The sequence below is a fragment of the Leptodactylus fuscus genome, chromosome 4 (assembly GCF_031893055.1).
Source record: "Leptodactylus fuscus isolate aLepFus1 chromosome 4, aLepFus1.hap2, whole genome shotgun sequence".
NCBI classification, from domain to species: Eukaryota; Metazoa; Chordata; class Amphibia; order Anura; family Leptodactylidae; genus Leptodactylus; species Leptodactylus fuscus.
The window spans coordinates 136,852,541-136,863,681 of record NC_134268.1 but is presented as its reverse complement, the minus strand read 5'-3'; the positions used below and the strand labels follow the sequence as shown (position 1 = coordinate 136,863,681).

At 40.5% G+C, this 11,141-nt stretch overlaps 1 protein-coding gene across 1 annotated transcript in view; it reads left to right on the top strand.

Moving 5' to 3' along the window:
* The first annotated feature begins 3,419 nt into the window (after positions 1-3,419).
* The window catches only part of LOC142201092 (ATP-binding cassette sub-family A member 13-like), a 91,976-nt gene continuing 84,254 nt past the window's right edge, over positions 3,420-11,141 (top strand). The window contains exons 1-5 of the mRNA XM_075271923.1: positions 3,420-3,446; positions 4,059-4,174; positions 5,370-5,526; positions 7,555-7,808; positions 10,096-10,282. Coding sequence (XP_075128024.1) covers positions 3,420-3,446; positions 4,059-4,174; positions 5,370-5,526; positions 7,555-7,808; positions 10,096-10,282 — 741 coding nt within the window. The remainder of the gene's footprint in view (positions 3,447-4,058; positions 4,175-5,369; positions 5,527-7,554; positions 7,809-10,095; positions 10,283-11,141) is intronic.

The window sequence follows — 11,141 nt, the reverse complement described above, 5'->3', positions numbered from 1 at the left end:
TCAAGCATGACTCCGGCATTTAATGAACTGCACAGTCTTAGAGTACAGAGCTGGTTTGCTCTGTCTCAACTACACAGTACTCTGGAACTGAATGGAGGCTCCAACAATTTCCCTGGAGACAGAAGTCTCCTCAGACCCCACCCAGTGGCCTTTGTAAGGTCAGTTTTGCACTAAGTGTGGGGTATAACAGTGGGTAACCCAAAAGGGAAATTACAAGGCGAGGGCTGCAGAACAAATACATATAATGTAGAACTTATAGACAAGACTTCCAAACATACCCAGAGGCACAAAGAAAAACACAAGTAAAGCAGGAGCACTCTGGGATGCAGCATTCAGACTGAAACTTTCACACTATGGTCACATTTGCACCTTATGTATCTATGACAGCATGAAACACTCAATGAAACAGCATGACCAACACAGGGAGACAACATTAGGATGACAGGGAGACACAATAAAGAGGATAGGGAGACAGCATGAGGAGCACAGGAAGAATTCATGGAGTACAGAAGGAAACAATATGAAGAGCACAGGGAACCATCATGGAGTACACAAGAAGATAGCAGAGGATAGGGTCCTTTCGATCCAGTAAGCGGGAGTTATGGATCAGATTCAACTCATCTGCTACAATGGTTTAGCAAGAAACCATTCCCTCCAGTGGCGTAACTAGGAATGGCGGGGCCCCATGGCGAACCTTTGACATGGGGTTCCCCTCCAAAGACCCCGACCAACCGCCTCCTTTCCCCCGCATTTCTGCAGGCACTATTATGCCCCATAGTGGCCCCTGCACACAGTATTATGTCCCATAGTGGCCCCTGCACACAGTATTATGCCCCATAGTGGCCCTTGCACACAGTATTATGCCCCATAGTGGCCCCCACACAGTATTATGCAACATAGTGGCCCCTTCACACAGTATTATGTCCCATAGTGGCCCCTGCACACAGTATTATGGCCCGTAGTGGCCCCTGCACACAGTATTATGCCCCATAGTGGCCCCTGCACACAGTATTATGCCCCATAGTAGCTTCTGCACACAGTATTATACCCCATAGTGGCCCCTGCACACAGTATTATGACCTATAGTGGTTCCTGTAGCACAGTATTATGTACTGTAATAACCCCTTCATCTCCAGGCAGCAGGCAGCTGCCAGCACAGTACTGTGTGCTGACAGCCTGCCTGCACACAAGGGTTAACTCACCAGTCGCTTCTCACTTTATCCCCCGACACTATCTTCTTCCTGCGCGATGTCTCCGCCCCTCCCCCACTGTCAGGACGCACGCTGAGACTCTCCACCACCCGGAACCTGACATCTTTGGTGGCCTCGAGCCTCAAAAAGTAAAATTTATTGTTTATTTCTTTTTTGGCATATTAACTAGTGAGGGGTCCCGGGCCCCCTAAGGTGTCAGGCTCTGTGGCAGCTGCTACCATGGTATTTACGCCACTGATCCCCTCCCTGCTTCACCATTTGGCCCGTCTCTACTCTCGGAGTAGTAAGAGCAATATAGCGATATCACGTACAGTGTGCCTGCAGATCAGTGAAGACTCCAGACTACAGATAGATGCTATGGGGGAGCAAATAGAGGATCTGTGGGGGCAACTGCAGGGGGAATTTATAAAGTGGGGGTCATCTGGAAGGGGACATAAAACTATGGTGGACAGCTGGAAGGGGAAATTTAACTGTGGGGACAGTTGGAGGGATACATTAGATTGTGTAGGAAGATAGAGGGGGACTTGATACTGTTGGACACTTGGAGTAGGACTTAAATTGGGGCAACTGGGGGGGGGGAAATTATACTATGGGACAGCTGGAGGGAACATTAACTTGTGGAGGTAACTGGAGGGATTCATTAAGCTGTGGAGCCCTGCTCCATAATCACCTCACTTATGCTTTACCTCTTTCTCCCTGTGCTGAAGGTTTGGGTCTGATTCATCAAGCAGAGCCCGGAAGCCCTGCCTGCTCTATCTCCTGCAGGCTGGGCTTGTCAGGTCATCATGCAAGGAATACAGCTGGCAGATCTATTCAATGTCTGGTTTAAATGGAAAACAAGCTGAATAAGTGCTGGCCCCGCTCATAGCTTACAGAACTGCAGCAAGAACTGCCCTGCTTCTCTTCTTCCATGGACGATGTGGAGGATGAAGAACAGTGAAGGCTGCAAGAGGAAGGCCAAAAGTGTACAGGGGGTAGTGGGCAACTGCCAATTCCCTCCCCCCCCTTCCCCCCCCCCCCCGAACTCCAGCCCTGTATAGGAATAGCACAATATTGGGGGTGTTTCCTAAGAGTTCTTTTGGCCTCTGTCAGTACCTCTTTTGTTCTTGCCCTACAGTATGTAATAATGTAGTCTACTGCACTATTCCGTGCAGACGCATGCAGTAAAATAAGCATGTCAGCGGTATAATACTTTTAATATGGAAGCCTATGGGCAACAGATGCAGTGTATGTTTCTCTAACCTTTGACAAACCTCCCAATGTTCACCTCACCTCTGACAGATACTGCAAAATTCATTATATTTAAACAACTCAAATTTTATGACCTTAACAACAAAAATTTATGACATTCTGAAAAATCAGGATTGTGAGCATTTTCCCTACATATTTAATAAAGGAGAGAGAAACAAACAGAAAACTTATGCAAAAACTCAATGAAAACCACTCCGCAATAACCATGTGTTTTCACTGCATTCTTTCTGCTCTGCTTTTTTTCTACATTTTGCTACATGGGCCTTAACCTTAAACTGGAATTGGACACGGTGGATAAAAGAGAGGAGATGTATAAATATATATTTCCTATGTAACATACTTTTTGTGTGCACTCATGACTTTGTCTCAAAGCTCCCATAAAAAGTACTGGAAACCTACAATGTGCTTCCTTAAAGGGATCCAATCATTGGAATCCCATTTTTTCTCCCTAACATGTAGGTAAGAATAGCCTTAAGAAAAGCTTTTCTTCTCCTAACTTTAGATGTCTTCTCCACACCGCCGTTCCAGAGGAATCCCAGTTTTCTTTTGTATGCAAATGAGTTCTCTTGCAGCCCTGGGGATGATCCCCAGCACTCAAACAGCACTGGGGGGTGTCTCCAATGGCCTTCCTCGATTGCGCATGCCCGCGGCCATTTTTTTGTGGCCGCTTATGCAGTAGGGCAGCTTTACAGAGTAAGCACAAAAAGATGGCCATGGGCGTGCGCAGTCAGCTCTGTCCAGGCCTCATGGCAGAGCCAACTGCTCATGCCTAGAAGGTTGAAGCCCAGCACCAGAAGAAGAAGTGGAGAGAGGTGTTCCAGGCAATGATAGAGGTGGCGCAAGAGATTTCTCTTGTATCATTGGCGACACCCCCACTGCTGTTTGAGCGTTGCGGACCACCCTCAGTGCTGCGAGAGAACTCACTTGCGTACAGAAGAAAACTGGGATTTTTACCAAATGGCGGCGGGCAGAAGAAATCTCAAGGTAGGAAAAGAATAGCCTTTCTTAAAGCTATTCCTAGGTGTTAGGGACAAAAAAAAAATAGGATTCCAATGATTGGATCACTTTAGACACAACTTATTACACTTTTTTTAAAATATAGAATCACAAAAGAATCACTTCAGATCACATCTTTTTTCACTTTATGCTTGTTGTTCGTATGATCTACCTTAGTTGAAGAGCCAAACTCTGCAAAAACTTTAAAAAGGTGTTAGCAATTCAGAAAAGTTTCTTTCCATTTGTATCCTGCTAATAGTCTTAGAATAATAAAATAGCATGCACAGCAGTAGAAAGGGCGATAAACAGCAAATACAGCAGGTACTGTATATTACATATAAAGTATTGTAAATCCAGGATCGGCAACAACAGGGTTTTTTATTAATTTAATTTTATTTTTTTATATCCATTTAAAATAGTGTGCAAATGCTAAAAGTCATCCATGTTGCCTAGTAGGGGTTCTCCATGGCACATCTTTATGTTATTTGTAGATTGCCTAAACAAGTTAAATGTGACTAATTTAGATGATACAAGTAGAAAACAAGCTCCGAGTGTATTAAACATGTTGCTTACTAATTATGTTGTTTTTGCTTTTTTAAGGCACTTTATCTTGTTCCTGCCAGTCTTTGTGTCTGTGTCATAGCTTCCTTCCAACTAACTGCCTTTACGTTCCGAGAAAACTTGGCAGCCTCTGCTCTCCTGCTGATCCTTTTTGGGTATGTGATTGTAAATTCAGCTCAGGAATTATAGTTTGTTCTCCTCACACAGAAATCTTTACGGTTTACTCACACCTGCTGTTGGGAGCATGATTTTCGGTATACTCTGGCTATTATGTTTTCATTTGGGAAATTGAAAGAACACTTTGCACCAGTAACATAATGTTGAGAACTGAAATGAATTTGGAGGCTGTGAAAGATTTATTTGTTGCTAATGAGGCAAACACTGGAAACATCTTTTAAAGATGCTCATGCTGTTCAATTGTCTATAACCTGTTGTGTACTCCAGTATTGATTATATGTTATTCCACCTTCAGGAGTGATTTCATAGCTGAAAACAATAATGTGCTTAGTTAGTTGCCGATACAACCAGCAGAAGTTCCCTTTTCCCCCATGTTGGCTTATTAACCTTAATAATACATTATATTTATTTTTGCTATGTTCAGGCTTCAGAACTGCATAATGTTGGCTTGTTACATTGTTTCTAAACTATCATTGGTAATTTCTATGAAATTACTTGTAGTAAATGGGTTGTTGTCAAGTGTTGTATTTCCTGTATACAGTAAGAAAAGGAGATCAGGAGCAATGTTCCATATGCTAAGATATGCAAACTAATGAAAGAAACCTGTTAGCATAGCAAAATCTTGCAAAAATTGCAATTAAAGTAATTTATCTGCCATGTTCTTATTATGATTGGGTTGAATTTCACAGTATAGGTGGCAGTAGTAAATATTAGTGAACACTGTCTATGTTGTAGGATAAGTTCGCAATTTTCACAGAATGAATTAATGGAACAAAAAAGATGAGTTATCCCGTCAATTGATCCTACTAATTTTAAGAAATTCATTATGAAGCAAATAGTCTCTTCTTTCATGAGTTGTAGGCCCCTTGCAGACAATCATCTGCTGGCCGTGATAGAATGATATGGATAGAAATGAATGCGTCAGTGTGCTAATCACGATAAACCAGTCATCTGCAAGGGCGATAAATCTGTGGTGTTTTTCACGTTGTTTTTTATATGTATATCATGGGATCTGGCATGATTTGCTTTTTCTATCAGCAGCAATGCTAATTCGTTGTAAATTGGCTCTAATTTCTATTTTAGATTTTTTTCCTATTTCTTTTGTCTACAGAAGCCCTGGATAATAACATGCGGTAACAGTCACTGTTTTTTATTTATTTATTTATTTATTAGGTATGCAACTATACCATGGATGTATCTTTTATCAGGATTTTTCACCAGCTCAGATGTTGCATTTGTCTCTTATATTTCAATAAATTTTGTATCTGGAGTTTCTACTTTGCTACTGACATTTCTCCCACGACTTATAGCTGGGATTTCAAAAATGGAGGTCAGTAAACACATCAATTTAAATGTTTATGATCACTTTTCAATAGTTCACCTTCATTCAAAAAATATCCAACTTGGTGTTCTTTTAGGCCCAGTGAAAGTAAGGAAAAATAACATAGCATTCCTACTAGGGAATCTTTATACAAAGTTGTTGGATCTCAAACGAATCAAATAAAGCACTTTTCACTGTATAAGGCTCCTTACACTATTTATGTAGGGTTATTCTGTGAGGCTTGGCATATAGGAGTTGACAGGAGGCTGTGAAGAGTCCCATTACCCTATTAACTAGCCTCGCATTGACCGTCCAATGAATAGTGGAAGAGGCAAAGTCAGTGACCACACCTCCGCTAGGATGAGTTGGACGCGGGGAATGATAAGGAAAGCTTTATTCCTGGGTCTATAAAGACTCACTGTGGCTATTTGCAGGTGGCTGAATTTTTAAAGTACCCACATTCACCATCAGGGCATGGGGGACTGTGGTTTTTACCGCAACTGTCTACAAATTGCTGACTCTAAACCTCCTGATGAACCCATTAGTGTAGTCCTTTGGGGGAAACGCGTTGACACAATACACAAGTAGGAAAAAGGGACTTTGATGATATCTTTCCACTTCTCAGCTCAACAAGCTGCTTGTCAGTGCAGACCATGATACCTCAGTGGTTTTGAGAGGTGTTATTGGGGCAGCTGTGGAGAATGGTATATCCACTATTATAAATACCATCAGATGGAAGCACGTTACTAAGAAGTGGATATAGGGGTATATGTATTCCTTCACATCATCTTATACATATAGGACTATTGCATGATGTTATAGGTGATAGTTCCTTATGCATCACTCTGAGGGATAATCAGCAATCAAAAGGAATTTTGTAGTGAGATTCGGTGACGGATGATATATACTGAACGCTAACACTTGTGAAACACAAGCTGAAAAGAAAACATTCAAGAACTGTGTCTTACTGGTACACATCTTATAAGTACATATCTGATGTGCCTGGCTGCTGGTATTATCAATGGTTGTAAAATATATACACAGATATCATTAATTCTTAGTTTAAAGGATATAGGAGTGGTAGGTTATTATATACAGTGAGGAATACACTAATGTGAAATAAGAATCAAACAATAGATTATCAGATATGCTAGGCTCCTATTCAGATATATGGTGATTCCTATAGGACTTAGTGCAAACATTACCATCCATCTCTCTATAACCCCTCCCTCTAACTACACTTAGGGAACCAAACAAGATTTGGGGATATGGGGTATTTTGTTATATACCTGGGATTTGTATTTTAATATATATCAATAATGTTTATACATTTTATTATTTTTTGGGCATCACCTTGGTTATATTTTCTGTGATTTCTAAGAGTCCTTGGTGATACGTCCATTATACCTTTGAGGAAACCGCCAGCATTTCTGCAGGTATAATTGACTTGCTGTGATTTCCAAAACCACACTAGAATCCTCTAGATCACAGGAGACAAGAAAAAGCGGCCCAAAATGTTCTTCTCTTATACTGAAATCTAGAGGTGGGCTCTGCCTTCTGCTCACACTATTAGCTCTGTATCAACGAATTATGTGGCAAGTGTATTTAAATTGGTTGTGTTGTTAAGAAGATCACACCACATGTTTCAGATGCAGACATTTTTCTTGAGAAAATGTCTGTTGGTTTTTTTTAAGTGCAAAACTTTTCTTCTGCTACTACGGTATATGAGGTACTACAGTATATCACTCTTCATAGCACAAGGCAGAGACCCATAGAAGAAGCAAGCAGAGGGGTGGACAGGCATGTCTTCCATCACATAACCACTAGTGGTCATTACCAACCAGATAGAGGAAGTCCTTCACATCATGGAGATATTGATGAACATAGAACAGGATTCTGCTTTTTTATTTTTCCATAATAAAGATCTATTTCACACATTAATAACCTTTTGGCTGTTTGTTTTGAAGAATATTACCTTTAATGGGAAGACTCCTTTAACAGATTATTGAAATGAACTGTTTTCTCCTTTTAATGTAGAGTTTAACACAAATTCATGACATTCTGAAATGGGCTTTCCTGGTTTTCCCACAATTTTGTCTTGGTCATGGCCTGATGGAGCTAGCCTTTAGGCAAGTGAAATATGATGTGAATGAAAGCTTTGGAATAGATTCTTATATTAACCCATTTCAGTTGGATTCTCTTGGTTGCCTCTTCATTTCCATGGCGATAGAAGGAAGCATTTTCTTAATGTTGAGACTTGTTTTAAATGGATTATCATTTGACACACATGGGTAAGATTTTCTATTCATTATTTAAACTGTGTAAATGTATTTGATGATGAATAAGACCATCTATAAAGGGAGTCTGTCAGCAGATAGATTGGTATAAAACTAATGACAGTACTTTGTAGGATGGCTCTACACTTTCCAAAGAGGTATTTCTTATTCTGCATTGCAGCTCCATGTAAATCAGTGTTTTATTTATATGCAGATTAGCTGAGAATGGCTATAGCGGTTCGTCTGCCAAGGCTTTGCTCTCTGCTCTGGATAACTGACCCTAAATGCTGCCTACCTCCACCACCCATTGCTTGAGTGATATCTTCTACTTTGTCACACTTTGTCTCAAGCTAGGGACGGTTATCTAGAGTGGAGAGCGAAGCCCTAGCAGGAGAAGACAAACCCCTAATGCCCTTTTTCTAAAGCCCTGGCCACTACCAGGCACCACTATAGCTAAACTAACCTTATACAGCATGTATAGCATGCTTTCTGTGCAATGTACAGCACTGTGTAGGTGTTCAGTACATTGCACAGAGAGTGACAAAGGCCATGCATGGACCTGAGCATCACTGCAATGTTTAAGGATGAGAAAGTAATTAAAACGCTATCATATTTATTTAGTTCTTTAATGAATAAAAAAGTAAATAAAATAAAAAACTTAACAGTCCAGAGAATCCTTTTAATGTCTGAGCACATTACACCATTGCAAATATGTGTATTTACTCCAAGATGGTCCATGTGTGTTAAGGTATAGACTTCTTGTGGGCAAAGGAGAGCCTGCATACTTACATTTTTTTTAATGTTTTTCCTTATTTTAATTATTTGTATTCCTTGTTATAGTTTTAAATTTTAATTTTTATTAATTTATTATATAACCTACTTGAATCATTGATCTGTATATATACTACAGGACTTCATTTAATACAACACTTTATATTTCCTCCAGGGTCCCTGTGCACAGGGAATCCCTATGATCTCATTGTATGTAGCTTTTAGGCTGGGGTTAGCCACTGCCAAATTGATTGTGGCTTATAGAAATGGTTGAACCTCGGAGCACTATTCCTATCTTTACAGTTAAATGTGATGCAACTTATTAGGTAGACATGATATATTTAGTTAATATTATAGATGAGCGAGTAGTGTTCGATCGAGCAGGTGTTTGATCGAATACTACGGTATTCGAAATACTCCTACTTGATCAAACACTACTAGCTGTTCGAAGTTTAAGGTTCAATGCAGAACCAGCGTTGATTGGCAGAATGCTATACATTCTGCCAATCAATGCTGGTTCTTCTCTTACCTTTCCGAAGTCTTCTCCGTGCTGCGTCCCCGCGTCTTCTTCCGGCTGGAATTCACTCTGCCTAGGCATCCGGCTTAGGCAGAGTCGACTGCGCATGCGTGGGCATGCACGCGCATGCACAGTCGGCTCTGCTCAGGCGTCGGGAAGACGCAGGGACCCTGCGATGGGAGAAGACTTCAAGCAGAATCCAGCCCGACCGTCACTCGTGGACTTGGTAAGTATGATTTTATTGAATTTTGTGTACCCCTGAAACGAACATTTACCCCCATAGACTATAATGGGGTTCAAAATCCGTTCGAACAGTCGAACAGTGTGCGGCTGTTCGAATCGGATTTCAACCTCGGACATTTTAGTGTTTGTTCATCTCTAGTTAATATCCATCTCTGTTTTCCTTTGTTCAAATTGTATAGTATTTGTGTACTGACTAGGGTTGAGATGATCTTGAGATTTCAAGATCGATTTTAAAATCCGATTTCCGATCATTTTCCAGCCGATCTCGATCGTGAAATTTACTCGATCGCCGATCGGAATCCGATCTTTTCCAATCCGGATCGCTCAACCCTAGTACTGACACCTTTCTCAGTGTCCTCAGGACGGCATGGACCGGAATTTTTTCACCAGTCATTTGATTTTAGAAGGATGGAAAAGTTAAAGTGAAATACAATAAAGGATAACACCCCATGTTGCGATCTGCAGTCAAAAAGCACAGTGGAAAATATTTTTCTGCAGCGCTTTTCACAGAAAGTCCGCAGTTTTCCTCTGAAGACTTTCTGTCCATATTATACTACAAATTGCACCATTTCCACTGCAGATATTTTTCTGAAATATGTGAATGGGTTTAGCCAGAGTCCCAGCCACTTTGCAAGTAATGTGAAACATTTTGCAATATGGGACTCCGGCCTAAAGGTTTAATCTTGGTCATACCAAATTCCCTGGTCCTATACAGTTTTTACTATTGTGACAAATAGGTCAGTACTCATAGAACATTTACTTTTTTTTCAGACAGAATACTTCACTGCTTCCTAATGATGAAGACATTGATGTTGAGCTGGAACGCAAGAGGTTACTTGAAGGGATGACAGCAAATGACAAACTTTTACTGTATAACTTGAGGAAATCTTACAAAAATGTCAAAAATAAAAGGTTCTTTGCTGTAAAGGATATTTGTTTAGGGATACAAAGAGGAGAGGTAACTTTGTTTTGTGAAACTCACCCTGTGTCACTCATGGTTTAAAATGTACCTTTACTTAAATATGTTTTGATAATAATAATGATAATAATAATATTATAATAATTAACAAATTGTTAACCTTTTCATGACATGTGTTGTAACTATCCAGCATTTAATGATGGGGTGTAGAGGCTGAGCCTGCAGTGGCTCTTATATACAAGTAACTGTAATTCCAGCTCTTAAATCCCTTACATAGTACTTTTAACATTCAAGACTTTCTTGCAATTTGGTTTGTGGAATTGCTGTTCAGCCTTTTCTGAAAGCCCTTTTCCTGCTAGGAGACGCAGGGGTCAGTAGGTAATATAGTGTTACGATGAGAGCATGCAGGCCTTTTTCTTTTAGTGGCAGGCAGACATAGTCCTATTTTCACAAAGTTTCAGCAATCTACAAAGTATCGGTATAGTCAATGCTCTGTGTGCTGAACACAGCAAAGCAAGAGTTTCTCTTGGACTTAAGGCTGGTAGATCTTATATACATTATTACATTCAAACAAACTGCAATTATGCGGAACAGAAAATAAGTCTGAACAATTTGTTGCCTGTTGATATAAAGAACACATGTTAAGCCAGTATTTTATAAGTTAAGCCAGCCCGGTTCACATCTGCGTTTGGCATTTCGTTCAGGGAGTCTGCTTGGGACCCACCGAACAGAATACCCAACGCATTGACAAGCTGTGAGCTTGAAAGCACACGGACCCCATAGACTATAATGGGGTCTGTGTGTTTTCCGTGCGGTATCCGCACGAGTAATGTGGCGAGGAAAGTAGTAGTACTTAAAGTACTTTTCTTTCTGCATGTTCTGTGCGGACACTGCGTAA